Raw genomic sequence first — 19432 nt, 5'->3', positions numbered from 1 at the left:
TGTTGCCATTTGTATGCAGCTTGGATCAATGAAATGCAGTTGTTGCTGATTAGGAATGGTCCTACTCAAAGCTGCATGCATACAAACAAACAAACAAAAAAAAAAAAAAAAGGAAATTACAATTCATTGATCTTTTCTACTCAACAGTTTAAGTTCCAAGCCAAAGAATGTGTGTATGTCTTTATGGCTCTGTTTGCTTTTGCACTGGTCGCCTACCAGAGGGCTGTGTCAAACATACTGTATGTAGCATGAAAGGGTAGAAATGGCAATACAAAAATTTGGAGACATCTGAGGCTTTCTTTCACATACTAGTAGGAGAACAGAGGCGCCAGCAGGATAAAAACTTTAAAATTTGCTGGGAGGAAGTGGTGGACTTACCTCCATAAAGCAGACACGAAAGACTGTCGGAATAGCAGCAATCACATTTATTAAATAGTACCCCAAAAAAGTGCAACGCGTTTCGCAGGCCCAGCCCGCTTCATCAGGCAATAAACATGAGGACAAAACAGAATTTCGGCTACACCTGCTATTGCCGAAATTCTGTTTTGTCCCCTTGTTTATTGCCTGATGAAGCGTGCTGGGCCTGCGAACCGCATGCACTTTTTTAGGGTACTATTTAATAAATGTGATTGCTGCTATTCAGACAGTCTTTCGTGTCTGCTTTATGGAGGTAAGTCCACCACTTCCTCCCAGCAAATTTTAAAGTTTTTATCCGCTTTTATCCTGCTGGCGCCTCTGTTCTCCTACTGCTATACTGTGTCCACCCCTGGTGGAGGGGTGATCTACCCCCTTTCGCATCTACAGAGAGCGTCTTCTTATCCCTGAGTGAGGACAGGTCTAATCTCCTTACCTGCCTATACAGTGGTTGCCTTTGTGGTAACCTATGTTTGAGTATAATTCTCTCACGATAACCTTTACTTCATTTATGCTTAACATACTACACTATATTGGGCTCTCGGTTTCTCTATACTTTATTCTTTCACATACTGTAGACAGTGCAATATGCAAGACATTTGCAACATGGTAGTGGGGCGGCTACGCTAGCAGGACTACAGATAGAGCTCAACTTGACAGACATCAAGAGAGATGCTTTTGCAGTCACCAATCCTACGAAATAATTCTTTTTTTGAATTTTAGTTAATATCAAGAATGGAAAATTCAACATCTCCAACATGAAGACACCATTTTTACTATCTTCCACAAGAAGGCACACTAGGTTAGGAAAAAAAAAAGAAAAATGCAGTGTAAAGTGACAACTGGATTTAATAAATTAATATACATTTCTGTTTAAGATTTACAATTAAGATACAGATAAGCTGCTTCATAGGACTTCCCTCCCAATTTCTTCATCTGGCTAACATTCATGTATAACAAAGACAACATGATGGTTACAACCAAACCAAAATATGTGAGAAGTTATTGATCACTGTTGGAGTTAAAGATGTAACCATTCGATTGACACATGGAATATCCTGTCAGAGTTTTTGCTGAAGGACAATAAAATTAGCAAACGCCTTGAAAACAAAGCAAGTCAGGATTTTCTGGTGGTACGCAGATCTTTCATTTTTTTCACTTTTAGTCCATTGCTGTTGGAAAAGTATGTGTTGAAGCAGATGTGCTGGATTTGTGTGATTTTCTTTCATAATTCACAAGGCGTTGGCCGACAAGGTACCTAAGGGACAACAAGGAAATAGCATCAAGACAGGCAGCCAGGGTTAACAATAACAATATTTTTATAGCGCTTTTCTCCCTGGGGACTCAAAGCGCTGTGACCCTGCATTATGCAGTCTCAAAGGCTAGGGAAGAGGTGAGTTTTTAGCCTTTTTTTTAAAGCTGACCAGAGAAGGAGCCTCTCGTACTGATTGTGGAAGTGAGTTCCATAGAGTAGGGGCTGCATAGGAAAAGGCCAGAGCACTAAATGTTAAGTGTATCCTGGGAATAATCAGCTTCATCTTGTTGGCAGAGCAGAGGGTGCGTGGAGGGGCATAATGGTGGGCATACACGGTGCGTTTCTTTCTTTTCTGATGGGCTCGATTGATCATATCTGATAGGTCCGATCACGAATGGATCGATTCCCTGCTCGATTCCCGCCCGCGGACAATGGCAGGGAATCGAGCGGAAGATAAGCGGCGCCGGCGGGGACGAGCAGTAATCGATTCGGGCGCACCAGCGGACGGGTGGGTGCGCGGCGGGAGTCGATCCGGCGGCTAATCGAGCCACCAGATCGCACCGTGTATGCCCACCATAAAGTTCCAATAGATCCGCTATGTATTTGGGTCCCATGTGGTGTAGAGCCTTGAATGTCATGTCATAATTTTTTTAGCAGTCCCATACATTAAAGTTATGTTCAAATGTAGCTACCACAGCTCTATAATATAGAAGCATAGTCTGTAAGGTAGCCCCACAAAGCATTTTAGGAACCAGTAACTGCCTCACACTTCACAAACCAGATCTGCACTCCAGGATCTCACAGGTAGCTATGACAACATGATGAATGATTATTTTATTGTACTTGCTTCTCAGTCTGCTAAGCCGTTTGTTTGATCCTGAAGAGGGGAGAAAAGTGCATCCCCTTGCAAGGAACTACAACAGAAGTTGGCCCAACAGATGCAATAGAATAGAATATTCTCAGCAAGGCTTTTATTCTTTATCAAGATATTCCCTAAAAAGTATTTAAATAATGATGCTGGCCAGCTTCCTTGCTCACTACACAGTTTTTCGACAGTTGGACAGAGCTACTGCCATTCACTATGTGCTTTTGAAAATAAATAAATCCCTGATAATCCCCTATGAAGAGATGGACTAGTCCAAAACTTGTCACTTCTGTCAGATTTCTACTACCTACTGTAAGTGACAGCAACATAGGAGAAAAGCAATTTATGGCTCATTATTTCTTCTTATTTGTATATGTTTGCACATATTTAAAATTTTACAATTTTTCGCCATAGTGCCCCTTTAAGGGCCAGAGGTATAACTACTCGGAGAACAGCCCCACAGCTGCTAGTGGCCCTGCCCCCTTCCAATGAATATGTCCATCTCCAGTGCTCCCTCAGTTGCCTTCTACCTTTCCATAACTCTGGTGGCTATACTTGCCATGTGATAGGAAGAGTGTAGGGAGAGTATGTGGCTGTACTTCCTGTGTGACTAAATTCTTCCAGGATTATATAACAAAAACCTAGGAAAGGGAGCCCCTTCCAAGTTTGGACAGTGGCTGAGGATTGCATGGGGAAAATTGTATACAGTGCTGACTATGACCCAAAACGATCACAAACTCTCATTTTGGTTAACAAAATCTACACTCTACACATGGCTTAACCTTGTCATTCCTTTTCTTCCTTTTCTCTCAATGATCTATCCAAATGAGATTAGAATTGCCTAGATTCAATGTAAAATAAAAATAAAAAAAACTATTGTTTTAGAGATGTCCGTGGTTGCTTAATGGTTAAGCATCCTCCTATGATGCCAATTTGCTCGAGTCATGCCTGAAGCACACCATGCACTTTTCCTGTCAAATCGATTGGAAATTTCCAGTCGCTCGACAATTTCCAGCATGTCTGACCTGCTTTCAATCGAGAAAGGGATCGATTTTGTGCAGTGCTGATTTCAAAATCGATCCCTTTCTTGATCAGAACTTCTGGAAATTATCAGATGGGGATATTGCATGGCGTGTACCAGCCCTTACACAAGTCCTAGCACTCCACTGCAGTTAACTACTTATGGGCCACAGAAAGTTTCCTCTAGACTACTGATGCATGGTAATATTGCTGATGAGGACATATGTAAAAGCTGGAAGGTCTGAAAACATACTTCTTTTTGACAGGACAACAGCAAATGCAATGTGTACAAGTGTGAGTTAATCTTTAAAAATGATAGTTTCCTAGTTGTATTGAAGACCTTTTAGCTAGAATACTGAAAAATATATGCAGATTAGAATTATGGCAACAACTCATCTGCACATTTTGCATATTTGTTCCTAGCAAGTGCTCAATAAGATATTATAGCTTCAGGAGAAGCACTACAGTTAGGATACCAGGTTCTCCTTTTTGGGAGAGATCATCAGTGACTATCCCCTATATTTTTTCATAGGACGGATGTTTGTTTTCCATAATGCCATTACCAAACACAGCCAAAACCAACAAGCTAGGTAACATTATACATACAGACACACCTTCGTATAGAAGGACTAAATATCTGCACACAGCAGCAACCCTAATTTACCATTTATTATATTTTGTTTAAATTTTCTTATATATTTTGTTTACATTTTCTAAAGTTTAGAAAAACCTACTTGTCATTCTTTATGTGTTCATAAAGACGTTTAAACTGTCGTATTTGGAATGATAATATTCCCATCAAAATCACTACCATCAGTAGAAAAGGATAAATACGCCGCTGTACCAGATTCTGCATTTCATTTGTGACACCTGTAAATTAAATCAAATGACATTTATTTAACATACACAATGTTAAAAGATATGTTACATAAGCTTTCAGAACTTTAAATTAGCAAAATGAAAATCAGCATCACTAGAGCTAAAAGGAATCTGGGTATAAAGACAACTGCATAACATTTTCTGGACTAGATCATCTGTGTGGCTTATGTTGTGGTGAAACCCCTCCCACAGTGATGTCAGCACCTAGTGACTGACATCACACTGTAGGAGCCTTGTTGCAATATGGAAAATAACAGCTGTTTCCAACTGCCAAAACAGCAGCATCTCCGTCCACAGAGATCACCTGCCAGCAGTAAACATGTCACTTGATATAAATTTCAGAATGTAAATCAGGGAGAGGAAAGATTTTACAACGGGCAAACACTGACTAAATTATTTAAAAATAATAATTGTAAAAGTTAAGTACTTTTTTCCACTATGTTGTTTTCACTGCAGTTCCTCTTTAAATTTACACTTAGAGCCACCGCTCCCTTCTTGGATACTTAATTTTTGTTTCTCTATATATAAAGTAAAAAGGATAGTAAGTAAGCGCGAGTAGCATTGCACATGCCAACTTCTGCTTTGCTTTTAACAAACTAAAAGGATTCAGCACTGTAAAAGCTAGAGCAGATTATTTTTTTTATGATTCAGTTAATAGACAATTATGTTTATGTAAAAACACATACCGATTAATGGTATAACTCCTGCAGAAATAATGCATGGTATACACAGAGACAGCAGGAGAACAGAGATGACTGGTGCAGCCAGTTTGCTTATTATAAAAAGAAGATCAATATTACGTATTCCATTCGCATATACCTAGGGAAAAAATACAAATAAAAGGTCATGTACACAATACTTTAGTAGAATAAGGTGAAAATATTCTGAAAATAATTGATAGCATAATATGGCAGTATTAGCTTCAAAACTACATGCAATATAACAGTTACCCCTAAAATCACATGCAATATAGCAGCGTTTCCCCCAAAACCACACCTAATAAGACAGTGTTACCCCCCAAATCCACACCTACCGTAATATGGCAGTGTTATCTCCAAAATCCCAACTGATATGGCAGCGTAGCCCCAAAATGACACCCAACATAGCAGTGTTACTTGCAAAACCACACGTAATATGGCAGCGTTACATCCAAACTCACACAAAATATGGCAGCATTACAGTGGTCCCCGGTAATTAAAACCCCCCCAAACAATGAAGCAGAAGTCTGCTCTGTCCACCATACGGGTTAAAATAAGAGCCCCCTTATGTCCCTGGTGTCAGTGGTGCACCTGGAAAGAACAATAGATTAGTTACTTATCAGAATTCTCCCATATCCCTTCCTGCAGAGTGTGGCTTCTCCTCCCATGCACTGAATGTGGGCAGCATCGGGTAGGGATATGGACGGGCCTCTTGCCTGGGAAAAGCTTAGGTGGCACTGCATTGTGTGTGTGTGTTTTTAAATGCAGCGCAGCAGCAGCCACTCCTCCCAAGCTGGAACTACAGAATTGTTGGGGTCGGCCAGGGAGGTACTCATATTTCGGCAGCAGATGGGTGAGGGGGGTAGTCCCCCCCCCTTACCTGCCCTTTGATTAGAGAATTAGTGATATGGGAGGAGCTAGGTGTGCACAAATGTTGGGAGTAGGGTATTCAATATTTTAGTATTGTATTAAAAAAAAAAAAAAAGTCCACTGCCTCCGGGACGGGGCCCCAGTGGCGTAGGGCACCATAATGGCAGCTACTGCGAACCCCATACCACTGAATATCCCCTATATCTGGAGTGCAGTTTATTTTCACTGAGCAATCTATTCAGTAAAAGTGGAGATGTCCTTACAGGAAGTGGAGCCACCAACCAGCCAGGTACTTGCAATATATTTGTTGCAAACAGTACAAATATGCAATGCACACAATTTTGTGTATCAACACAATGCAAATTTACGATCTTATGCATTAAAAAAAATGGGACGCTAACCCAGGGCTTTAAATAACTTGGCAACAGGGTGACTAACATTCTTGTCCTGCACCTTAGCTTTGAAACCTGGCCAGGATGCTATATGCATGGGATGACTACAGTCTTACCATCTACGGTATGTGCGCTACTCCTACCACACCTCAAACATTGATCCAGTACAATGGTGTGATCAAGCTTTGCTCTGAGAAAGTTAGTGACGGGAATTAGTACATTAAGTTTTTACAGGGGAATTTAATCAGCACTATGAACATTCTCATATCTTGATAGAAAAAAAAAAAAAAATACCGTCGCTTTCCCAAATATCGATGAGTGATTGAAGCCAAGTCAGTCATAACTTTCTCCCCCTGAAACAGAGCTTAAAGGGGTTCTGTGGAGTGCTGCAATAAATACAAACTGAAACTTACCGGGGCTCCTATCAGCCCCCTGTAGCTGTAATGTCCCACGCCGTCCTCAGATCACTCGTTCCCGCCGCTGGTCCAATTACGTGTGTTATGCGTCTGCACACTCCCAACTTGCGTCTCCGGGAGCTTACTGCGTAGGCACAGTACAAGAAAACCTCGTACTGCGCCAGCACAGTAAGCTCCTAGAGAAGCGAGCAGGAGCGCGCACTATTCGTCTTGTTAGACAAATAATTGACTGGTGCCGGCGGCGGGGAACGGGTGATTGGAGGAGGACGGCGTGGGACATTACAGCTATAGGGGACTGATAGAAACCCCAGGGAAGTGTCCGTTTTTGTTTATTGCAGCACTCCACACAACCCCTTTAAGAACATACACCAATAGGCAACAGCAGCAAGCAAGCACATCAATCAAATCTTATGCTAGGTACACACCATACAATCTGTTAGATTTCCCTGCCACATTGATTTTTTTCCCTAACATGTTGGGGGAAAAAAATCTGGCAGGTAAATCTAACAGAAAATTGTATGGTGTGTACCCAGCATTATTGTTTGCCATTTTTTCTGTACCTTTTGCTTTGTTGCCTATTTTTCCCAGCATACCTACTACTATGATTTGTAATAAAACATGCAAGCAAACATATAAACCTTAAATAAGGTAAGAAAAAAAATACAAATAAATGTCGTGTTTACTGACCTGTTCAATTACAGTTTTCAGCCACCACTGAGGACCCATCAAAGTTACAGCAGCAATAATCTTAGCATGCAAAACTCCCAAAGCCCACTCCTGTAGAGATGAACAACAAAATGATGGCGATGCATAGCAACTAACATTCTTGACTGCTAAATCCTAATTATACTCAACAAATTAAAAATGCACTTATCACATTCACATATGCATGCTTACCTGCCAGGGATAAAACAAAGGCGTTTGATCCAGAGGTACTCGAAGAGGTGCAACTATTACCAGTTCAAATAAAAGTCCAAGCAGTAGAGGAACCACACCAGCTAACAGAATGGCCACTACCAGAGTTTTTATAATCTAGGTTTAAAAAAAAAAAATGTATAAATGGTTAAAATAATATGTAAACTAGATTTTAAGTTTATTTAAAGACATTTTGTGTAGATGGGAGATTATGCTCACTGGAAGAAGACCCACAGCTGTCTAAACCACCACTTCAAGGAAATAAATGGAGAATGCAGACACAATTCAATTCAGATAAACTAAGAGCCATGTGTGGTGTTTATGCAATGATATAAATAATGGCAAATAAGGATTATGGCCCTTCAATAATTCTATTAATACTGGATTACAGCCTACTACACTTTAAATAAAGGCATCTGAGCACACGTGTGCTTCAGAGTTAGATAAGGGAGGTTCGTAAACGCTGTGGGCTTTTGGGGTGGGCAGCATGCACTTACCTAAGGGGGGCTGCACCGTAGCCCTGTCTACATGAGGGCCTCCATCATCTCTGTCACACAGCCGCTGCAGTGCATACCAGGTGATGTAATCATTCATGTGATTACATTGTAATTACAATGACACATACTCTCACATGGAAAGCAAAGCCCATGTTGCTGTTTGTAATAGCATGATGTGATTCTTGCTGATTGGAAATCACACTCTGTGCTACATTATTAGTGCTACTGAGTGGGTGTTATCAAGCATGGAAAAAATCAAATAGCAAGTACAACAAAACTTGTACAGCAAGCACACAAGAAATGTTTGAATTTTCCCCTGTGCGTTCTGTGATGTGCCGTTTAACCACTTCACCACTGAGCGGTTTTACCCCTTGAGCACCAGAGCAATTTTCACCTTTCAGCGCTCCTTCCATTCATTTGTCTATAACTTTATCATTACTTATCACAATGAAATGAACTAGATCTTGTTTTTTTCCGCCACCAATTAGGTTTTCTTTAGGTGGGACATTATGCCAAGAATTATTTTATTCTTGATATGTTTTAATGGGAAAATAGGAGAAATGTGGGAAAAAATTTTTTTTTTCAGTTTTCGGCTATTATGGTTTTTAAATAATGCATGCTACTGTAATTAAAACCCATGAAATTTATTTGCCCGTTTGTCCCGGTTATAAAACCGTTTAAATTATGTCCCTATCACAATGTTTGGCGCCAATATTTTATTTGGAAATAAAGGTGCATTTTTTTCAGTTTTGCATCCATCCCTAATTACAAGCCCATAATTTATAAAGTAACAGTGTTGTACCCTCCTGACATAAATATTTAAAAAGTTCAGTCCTAAGGTAACTATTTATGTATTTTTTTTATTGTAAATTTTTTTTATTTTTTTTTAATAAAAAAAAAATAAAAAAAAATTGGGGAGTGTGGGAGGTAATGAGTTAATTTTTTGTGTAAAAGTAGTGTATTTGTATGTGAAAAATGCTTTAGGGTGTAGTTTTACTATTTGGCCACAAGATGGCCACAGTAACATTTCATTTATGCGACCTGCAAGCGTCCGGAAGGACACTTGCAGGAAGTACAAAGAGGCTGGGAACTTTTTTTTTTTCTTCACAATGATCGCTGCGGATCATTGCGGGGGCTTAGATCAACGAACGGGAATGGATTTTCCTGTTCATTGATCTCCGGGCGAGCGGGCGGCGGCGTGCATGCGCGCATAAGCGAGCGGGAGCGCCGGGAAGTACGGATTTCTCCGTCCCTGGTCCCGTCCCTTCAGCACACTACAGCCAACCTCAAGGCTGCTCCTCCTGCAAGCCTGCCAAACGCCTGGACCCCCGGAGCCCGGATACTGCAGCTGCGGCAGGACAAAGAAGCAGCCGAACCCACATTTCAGACTGCACTCATCAGGGGTAAGACTTCGCCCTTTTGACGCCTTCTACCCTGCCTGTCTGTGAGCCTGCCTGCTTGCCTGCTGACCCACTGTTGCCCTGCTTCGCTGTTTCTCTGCCCTGTCCTGCTTTGCTGCTTCTCTGACCTCCAACCCTGGGCCTATCCTGCCTGTGCCTAACGGTTGTGCACTCCAGCTGACCCACAGCGGTCCTGCTCCTCTGCCCTCAAACCCCTGCCAGTCCCTGGGCCTATCCTGCCAGTCCCAGTCACTGTGCCTATCCTGCCGCACACTCCTGCTGATCCACAGCGGCCCTGCCCTTCTGCTCCTTCCGATCGTCCTGTCAATCCCTAGGCCAAGCCTGCCCCACGACCTATGTGAGTGCCATGCTAGACTTTTGGGCCGCTGCGGCTAACTGGCGACTAGCCTGTATGCACTCCTGCTGAAGCGAACTGAAGGCACGAGAATGCCATGCTCCTCCACCCCCCACTGGCCCCCTACCATCCCTCGCGCCGGCTGCCATAGCCTGCCCATGCCGCCCACCGCCACCTGCACCACCTACACCAGGGAACAGCTTCTAGGGTGGGAACCACGTGGCCCCCCACCCCCTAAAGTCAGGCTTCTGACTACTCTAGTCTGGGACCACATTCAGCAAGTCCTGGATCCAGCCCTGAGACTCCGGCCTGGCCAGCGGCGAAGAGGATGCCGTGCTGGAGCCCGGGTGAGGCTATGGAAGAAAGGCCTACGTTCAGCCATCCCCTCAGTCCTCCTGGCAAATGTCCAATCCCTCCCTAACAAAATGGACGAGCTGCGCCTCCTCTGCGACAGGAGAGACCTCAGCAGTAACACTCCGGCCCTCTGCTTCACGGAAACATGGCTACACGAGGACATCCCCGAGAACGCCCTCCTTCTCCCAGGCTTCAGCATCATCCGAGCAGACAGGGACCATGTCCTCTCAGGGAAAAAAAGAGGGGGTGGCATCTGCTTTTACATCAGCTATTCATGGTGCCCTACCCCCACGATACTAGATAGGAAGTGTTCTCCGGACCTGGAGCTACTACTAATCAACTGTAGGCCGCCATACTCACCACGGGAGTTTTCCTCTTATGTCCTTGCTGGAGTTTACATCCCCTCCGATGCCGACGTCAAATCTGCGCTACTGGTCCTTAGCGACACCATCTCGCAGTGGGAGACATCCCTTCCGGACTCACTGTTCATCGTAGCGGGCGACTTTAACAAGGCCAACCTGCGCCAGGAGATGCCACGCTATCATCAGCATGTAGCCTGCCCCACCAGGGGCCGGAGTACCCTTGACCACTGCTACACGGCATTAAAGGAGGCATACAAAGCAGTCCTACGGGCAGCCCTGGGCTCCTCTGACCACTGTCTCATATATCTTATCCCTACCTACAGGAGGCGCCTAGAATCAGCTAAACCGATCGTTAAGTCTGCCAAGGTGTGGTCAGAAGAGGCCAAACTGAGACTTCAAGCCTGTTTTGAATGCACCGACTGGAAGTCCCTGGAAACGCAGAACCTGGACGAATGGGCGGACAACATCGCCTCATACATCAGTTTCTGTGAGGACTCGTGTGTACCAACAAAATCCTTTAAGGTGTATCTGAACAACAAGCCGTGGTTCACCAACAAGCTACGCCAACTGCGGAGACGCAAGGAGGCTGCACACAAGTCCGGGAACCAGGAGGACTACAGAAGGGCAAGAAACGACCTTAATCGAGAGCTGAGAACTGCCAAAAAAAAAAAAGAGTACGCTGAGAGAATAAGAATCAACCTATGCTCAAACAACTCACGAGCTGTATGGAAGGGACTGAAGGCCGCCACTAACTACAAGCCCCAACCCCAGCATGCAACACCCAGCCTGGCACTAGCAGAAGAACTCAGCAGATTCTTCTGCAGGTTTGAGAACCAGGTAACACCGGAGGGAAACCTGGCACCGGCCTCCCCTCCTCTGTGCCCTGCAAACATCCAGAGCCTGTCCCCTCCCTCGGTGGTGGGTGAGGCAGAGGTCATGCGCCTCTTATCAACACTAAATGCCAGGAAAGCCTCCGGCCCCGACGGAGTATCTCCAGCCTGCCTAAAAACCTGAGAGACGCAAGACCCAACACTCTGGATGAGCTTGAGGCCGCTATCGAAGCATCCTCTCTCCATAACACCTGAGCAGTGCCACAGGCTGATTGCCTCCATGCCACGCCACACTGAAGCAGTCATTTCTGCAAAAGGATTCCCGACCAAGTATTGAGTGCATAATTGAACATAATTATTTGATGGTTGACTTTTTTGTTTTAAAAACACTTTTCTTTTATTGGTCGGATGAAATATGCTAATTTTTTTAGCTGTATGCCACAGTCATCAATATTAAAACAATAAAAGGCTTGAACTACTTCAGTTGTGTGTAAGGAATCTAAAATATATGAAAGTCTAATGTTTATCAGTACATTACAGAAAATAATGAACTGTATCACAATATGCCAATTTTTTTTGAGAAGGACCTTTACATTCATAAGGGAAAAAGTGAGGAGATTTTATCGCCTAATAGACTAGTTCTATTATACTAAAATGCCATGACAACAGCCTAAAGTGGGCAAGTTAAATATCTTAATTCAGTACCACTATTGCTCAAACAACCTTGCCAAAAGGTAGTTCCATGATAGACTCACCATAAGAGACCATTCTTTAACTTTCAAAAGAATTGCCTGACGTCCCTGAGGCATCCATGCAAATAATACAGTAATGGCTCGAATGGTTAGCCAACAAATGTAAAGCCCACAAGCAGCTGTGTAAAGTTCATGTATTTTCGCAGTTCCAGTCCAAAATGACATAAGCCAGCGACCTACACACACTAAACAAAAAAGAAGCAAATGACAACATTATTTAGGAAGGAAGGCATGACTTATTTAAAGTACTGGACAATAAACTAAACTCTGGCCAGTTAACCTGGGTTGCTTATGGCCACATAAATTCAGGGCTGTGGAGTCGGAGTCGGGCAATTTTGGGTGCCTGGAGTCAGAGTCGGGAAAAAATGCACCGACTCCGACTCCTAATGAATTTGTAACTGTAATTAAAATAGAAAATATGATAAAATGTTCTATTTCTCAGATAATAGTCATTAAAAATAATGTATATATACAGTATCTATACAGTAATAGCTGTGCTTAGTCCACAAAAATGAAATAAACCAATCAAAATGAGTTACTTGTGCTGCTTCAATAAAGCAGCCCCCATATTTTTAAGGTCAAATATACATATCTGATTGTGACTGTATATATGATGGGTACACAGGAATCTCATATATACTAAATAACATCTATGCTGTAAGAATAAAGCCTGATGTGTAGCCGTGTCACTAATAGAGATGGTCAACGAGATGGAAATAATTCTGCATTGATGCTGATTTATGCAAATGTATGCACTCCCTTTGCTGATGAAATCAAATAATTTGATATGTTAAAATTTGGTTTGGTGACTACAAATTAAAGGGTAACTGAGATGGATGAAAAGTAAAGTTTTATACATACCTGGGGCTTCCTCCAGCCCCCTTCAGGCTAATCAGTCCCTCGCTGTCCTCCACCACCTGGATCTTCTGCTATGAGTCCTGGTAATTCAGCCAGTTAGCGCTGTCCGGCCGCATGCCGCTCCCACAGCCAGGAACATTCTGCACCTGCGCAATAGTGCTGCACAGGTGTAGTATGCTCCTGGTGGCGGAGTGTGTGCATGCGCACTACGCCCGACTGGCTCAAGTACCTGGACTCATAGCAGAAGATCCAGGTGGTGGAGGAGGACAACGAGGGACTGATTATCCTGAAGGCGGCTGGAGGAAGCCCCAGGTATGTATAAAACTTTAATTTCATCTGTCTCAGGTTTACTTTGTTACACAGTAGTACTATACTCTACATATGCACTCCCCACAGAGCTGCAGGGAATCCACTGAGAATGCTGTGCACATTGAACACAGAGGTGTTGTCTGTTTACAATCTCCTCATTCCCCTGCAGAGTACCTGCACATCATTCTTACATGTACCCACACTTACATTGCCTAGGGCCTGATGTTCTTTGTTCCGGTTTGTACCTTTTACAAGTACTCTTACCAAGGACTAGTTTTAGTCTAAAGGGAATAAATATAGTCTACATATCCTTCTCACTTCAGTTGTCTTGTAAATATTCTAAGCGTTGGCAGTTAAGAGACGAATTTCATGTTACATACTTTTAATCAACAAAATTGTAATATGCAAATTAGAGGAGTCGGAGTCAAGGAGTCGGTGGAATCCAAAACTGAGGAGTCGGAGTCGGTGGATTTTTGGACCGACTCCACAGCCCTGCATAAATTTAGATAATCTCCATCTAACACAAGAGTAGGAGCTGCATGCATTTTATCCCTTAAACCAGACAGAGTGAATGTTGCAGTATGTGAAGGGTTCAAGAATGGTAAAAATTACCCTCCTAGCATTCAACAAGAGCTTGTCAAATATATTCTTGCCTCTGTGCTCCCAACCATGTACACATGTGACCGCACAGGTGCAAGCACAGCCTGCACAATAGCTCGGAGCCACACGTGCATGCACGAGCAGCTTTATGCTTCTGAGCAGGCCGTACCCGTACTACACTATACCTGGCTAACTATCCTGAAGGCACCAACACCTAACTACACTATACCTGGCTAACTATACTGAAGGCCCCTACACCTGGCTATCTATACTGAAGGCACCTACACTTATCTACACTCTACCTGGCTACCTATACTGAAGGCACCTACACCTAGCTATCTGTACTGAAGGCACCTATACCTAACTACACAATACCTGGCTAACTATACTGAAGGCCCCTATACCTATCTACCTATACTGAAGACACGTATACCTAGCTACCTAAATGTTGGTAGATCTCCTGGACTCGGCAAATTTTAAAGTAGCTCGCAAGCCGAAAAAGTGTGGGCACCCCTGCTGTACAGGGACAGGAGCGAGGACACAAAGACGACGACCAGCGGTTGAGGAGGTTTGGAAAATCCTCTGGATTATCACGAGGCTTCTTTCTACTGAGGTAAGTAACTATTTTCTTTTTTTTTTCTTTCCTCACAGGTTTACTTTAAGTCAAGCAGAGGCTTAAAAACTCAGGCTTAAAATCTAACTAAGACAACTCAGAGGGTTTAGTCTCTTAATGTGACTATAACCCTACTTGACCTAAGCAAGCTTAGTGTGGATGTTATGATCGCAGTGATGTGGCAGTAGACTTTAAATGCCTAGCCGTCTCCTAGTGATATGGGTCATTTGGTGGTAACTTGCCACTGGCAGCACCAAACACACATTTCTAGAATACACACAGGGAGATATTGCACTGCTGCCTACTGACATCCAAATACACTCTGCAAACTACTAACTACTGCCGGAGGAATGTGTACAAATAGTTTTCCAGACAGTACTTCATGCATCATACTTCATGCATGTAGATCATGAAAACTGGGTTATAAGCCTCTGAATCTGAAGTAGCTGATATGGATGCTTACCTGGTAATGTAAGGCATATTAGACTAGCAATCAACAATGTGACACACATGAAAACTATTAACAGAAGGATCTGAAAAAAAAAAAAGAAGTTTGAGTTAAACAAAATACGAACCAAAATAACTACCAAATTACTAAATACTAATAAAGTACGTGTCTGTAATTCACGGACACGCAAAGCTCAAGGAAATTAACCACTTAAGGACTGCAGTCATAAAACCCCTTAAGGACCAGAGCCTTTTTTTCCATTCGGACCACTGCAGCTTTCACGGTTTATTGCTCAGTCATACAACCTACCACCTAAATGAATTTTACCTCCTTTTCTTGTCACTAATACAGCTTTCTTTCGGTGCTATTTGATTGCTCCTGCGAGTTTTACTTTTTATTATATTCATCAAAAAAGACATGAATTTTGTCAAAAAAATGACTTTTTTAACTTTCTGTGCTGACATTTTTCAAATAAAGTAAAATTTCCTATACATTTGAGCGCGAAAGTTATTCTGCTACATGTCTTTGATAAAAAAAAAAACCATTCAGTGTATATTTATTGGATTGGGTAAAAGTTATAGGGTTTACAAACTATGGTGCCAAAAGTGAATTTTCCCATTTTCAAGCATCTCTGACTTTTCTGCGCACCTGTGAGGTTTCATGAGGGGCTAAAATTCCAGGATAGTACAAATCCCCCCCAAATGACCCCATTTTGGAAAGAAGACATCCCAAAGTATTCAGTGAGAGGCATGGTGAGTTCATAGAAGATTTTATTTTTTGTCACAAGTTAGCGGAAAATGACACTTTGTAAAAAAAAAAAAAAAAAAAAAAGTTTCCATTTCTTCTAACTTGCGACAAAAAAAAATGAAATCTGCCACGGACTCACTATGCTACTCTCTGAATACCTTGAAGTGTCTACTTTCCAAAATGGGGTCATTTGTGGGGTGTGTTCACTGTCCTGGCATTTTGGGGGTGCCTAATTGTAAGCACCCCTGTAAAGCCTAAAGATGCTCATTGGACTTTGGGCCCCTTAGCGCAGTTAGGCTGCAAAAAAGTGCCACACATGTGGTATTGCCGTACTCAGGAGAAGTAGTATAATGTGTTTTGGGGTGTATTTTTACACATACCCATGCTGGGTGGGAGAAATATCTCCGTAAATGACAATTGTTTTATTTTTTTTACACACAATTGTCAATTTATAGAGATATTTCTCCTACTCAGCATGGGTATGTGGAAAAATACACCCCAAAACACATTATACTACTTCTCCTGAGTACGGCGATACCACATGTGTGGCACTTTTTTGCACCCTAACTGCGCTAAGGGGCCCAAAGTCCAATGAGTACCTTTAGGATTTCACAGGTCATTTTGAGAAATTTCGTTTCAAGACTGCTCCTCACGGTTTAGGGCCCCTAAAATGCCAGGACAGTATAGGAATCCCACAAATTACCCCATTTTAGAAAGAAGACACCCCAAGGTATTCCATTAGGAGGATGGTGAGTTCATAGAAGATTTTTTTTTTTTGTCACAAGTTAGCGGAAATTGATTTGAATTGTTTTTTTTTCACAAAGTGTCATTTTCTGCTAACTTGTGACAAAAATAAAATCTTCTATGAAATCACCATACTCCTAACGGAATACCTTGGAGTGTCTTCTTTCTAAAATGGGGTCATTTGTGGGGTTCCTATACTGCCCTGGCATTTTAGGGGCCCTAAACCGTGAGGAGTAGTCTTGAAACCAAATGTCACAAAATGACCTGTGAAATCCTAAAGGTACTCATTGGACTTTGGGCCCCTTAGCGCACTTAGGGTGCAAAAAAGTGCCACATATGTGGTACCGCCGTACTCAGGAGAAGTAGTATAATGTGTTTTGGGGTGTATTTTTACACATACAGATGCTAGGTGGGAGAAATATCTCTGTAAATGACAATTATTTGATTTTTTTTACACACAATTGTCCATTTACAGAGAGATTTCTCCCACCCAGCATGGGTATGTATAAAAATACACCTCAAAACACATTATACTACTTCTTCTGAGTACGGCGATACCACATGTGTGACACTTTTTTGCAACCTAGGTGCGCTAAGGGGCCTAACGTCCTATTCACAGGTCATTTTGAGGCATTTGGATTCTAGACTACTCCTCACGGTTTAGGGCCCCTAAAATGCCAGGACAGTATAGGAACCCCACAAGTGACCCCATTTTAGAAAGAAGACACTCCAAGGTATTCCGTTAGGGGTATGGTGAGTTCATAGAAGATTTTTTTTTTGTCACAAGTTAGCGGAAAATGACACTTTGTGAAAAAAAAAAACAATACATATCAATTTCCGCTAACTTGTGACAAAAAATAAAATCTTCTATGAACTCACCATACTCCTAACGGAATACCTTGGGGTGTCTTCTTTCTAGAATGGGGTCATTTGTGGGGTTCCAATACTGCCCTGGCATTTTAGGGGCCCTAAACCGTGAGGAGTAGTCTTGAACCCAAATGTCTCAAAATGACCTGTGAAATCCTAAAGGTACTCATTGGACTTTGGGCCCCTTAGCACAGTTAGGCTGCAAAAAAGTGTCACACATGTGGTATCGCCGTACTCAGAAGAAGTAGTATAATGTGTTTTGTGGTGTATTTTTACATATAACCATGCTGGGTGGGAGAAATATCTCTGTAAATGACACATTTTTGATTTTTTTACACACAATTGTCCATTTACAGAGAGATTTCTCCCACCCAGCATGGGTATGTGTAAAAATACACCACAAAACACATTATACTACTTCTCCTGAGTATGGCGATACTACATGTGTGACACTTTTTTGCAGCCTAGGTGCGCTAAGGGGCCCAACGTCCTATTCACAGGTCATTTTGAGGCATTTGTTTTCTAGACTACTCCCTACGGTTTAGGGCCCCTAAAATGCCAGGGCAGTATAGGAACCCCACAAGTGACCCCATTTTAGAAAGACGACACCCCAAGGTATTCCGTTAGGGGTATGGTGAGTTCATAGAAGATTTTATTTTTTGTCACAAGTTAGTGAAAAATGACACTTTGTGAAAAAAACAATAAAAATCCAATTTCCGCTAACTTTTGACAAAAAATAAAATCTTCTATGAACTCATCATACACCTAACAGAATACCTTGGGGTGTCTTCTTTCTAAAATGGGGTCACTTGTGGGGTTCCTATACTGCCCTGGCATTTTACGGGCCCAAAACTGAGTAGTCTGGAAACCAAATTTCTCAAAATGACTGTTCAGGGGTATAAGCATCTGCAAATTTTGATGACAGGTGGTCTATGAGGGGGCAAATTTTGTGGAAACGGTCATAAGCAGGGTGGCCTCTTAGATGACAGGATGTATTGGGCCTGATCTGATGGATAGGAGTGCTAGGGGGGTGACAGGAGGTGATTGATGGGTGTCTCAGGGGGCGGTTAGAGGGGAAAATAGATGCAATCAATGCACTGGGGAGGTGATCGGAAGGGGGTCTGAGGGGGATCTGAGGGTTTGGCCGAGTGATCAGGAGCCCACACGGGGCAAATTAGGGCCTGATCTGATGGGTAGGTGTGCTAGGGGGTGACAGGAGGTGATTTATGGGTGTCTCAAGGTGTGATTAGAGGGGGGAAATAGATGCAAGCAATGCACTAGCGAGGTGATCAGGGCTGGGGTCTGAGGGCGTTCTGAGGTGTGGGCGGGTGATTGGGTGCCCGCAAGGGGCAGATTAGGGTCTAATCTGATGGGTAACAGTGACAGGTGGTGATAGGGGGTGATTGATGGGTAATTAGTGGGTGTTTAGAGGAGAGAATAGATGTAAACACTGCGCTTGGGAGGTGATCTGATGTCGGATCTGCGGGCGATCTATTGGTGTGGGTGGGTGATCAGATTGCCCGCAAGGGGCAGGTTAGGGGCTGATTGATGGGTGGCAGTGACAGGGGGTGATTGATGGGTGGCAGTGACAGGGGGTGATTGACAGGTGATCAGTGGGTTATTACAGGGAAGAACGGATGTAAATAATGCACTGGCGAATCGATAAGGGGGGGTTTGAGGGCAATCTGAGCGTGTGGGCGGGCGATTGGGTGCCCGCAAGGGTCTAATCTGATGGGTAACAGTGACAGGTGGTGATAGGGGGTGATTGATGGGTGATTGATGGGTAATTAGTGGGTGTTTAGAGGAGAGAATAGATGTAAACGATGGATTTGGGAGGTGATCTGATGTCGGATCTGCGGGCGATCTATTGGTGTGGGTGGGTGATCAGATTGCCCGCAAGGGGCAGGTTAGGGGCTGATTGATGGGTGGCAGTGACAGGGGGTGATTGATGGGTGATTGACGGGTGATTGAT

At 43.0% G+C, this 19432-nt stretch overlaps 1 protein-coding gene across 2 annotated transcripts in view; it reads right to left on the bottom strand.

Moving 5' to 3' along the window:
• Positions 1-1245: 1245 nt before the first annotated feature.
• Positions 1246-19432, bottom strand: part of MARCHF6 (membrane associated ring-CH-type finger 6) — a 125493-nt gene continuing 107306 nt past the window's right edge. For both annotated transcript variants that reach the window (XM_068236596.1, XM_068236595.1), the window contains exons 20-26: positions 15118-15187; positions 12278-12459; positions 7707-7841; positions 7497-7586; positions 5120-5252; positions 4289-4424; positions 1246-1672 (exon numbers count right to left, since the gene is read on the bottom strand). In XM_068236596.1, the coding sequence (XP_068092697.1) occupies positions 1576-1672; positions 4289-4424; positions 5120-5252; positions 7497-7586; positions 7707-7841; positions 12278-12459; positions 15118-15187 (843 nt within the window). In that variant the 3' untranslated portion in view covers positions 1246-1575. The remainder of the gene's footprint in view (positions 1673-4288; positions 4425-5119; positions 5253-7496; positions 7587-7706; positions 7842-12277; positions 12460-15117; positions 15188-19432) is intronic.

This window comes from Hyperolius riggenbachi, chromosome 5, assembly GCF_040937935.1.
Source record: "Hyperolius riggenbachi isolate aHypRig1 chromosome 5, aHypRig1.pri, whole genome shotgun sequence".
Classification (NCBI taxonomy): Eukaryota; Metazoa; Chordata; class Amphibia; order Anura; family Hyperoliidae; genus Hyperolius; species Hyperolius riggenbachi.
This window is presented reverse-complemented; position numbering and strand designations above follow the sequence as displayed.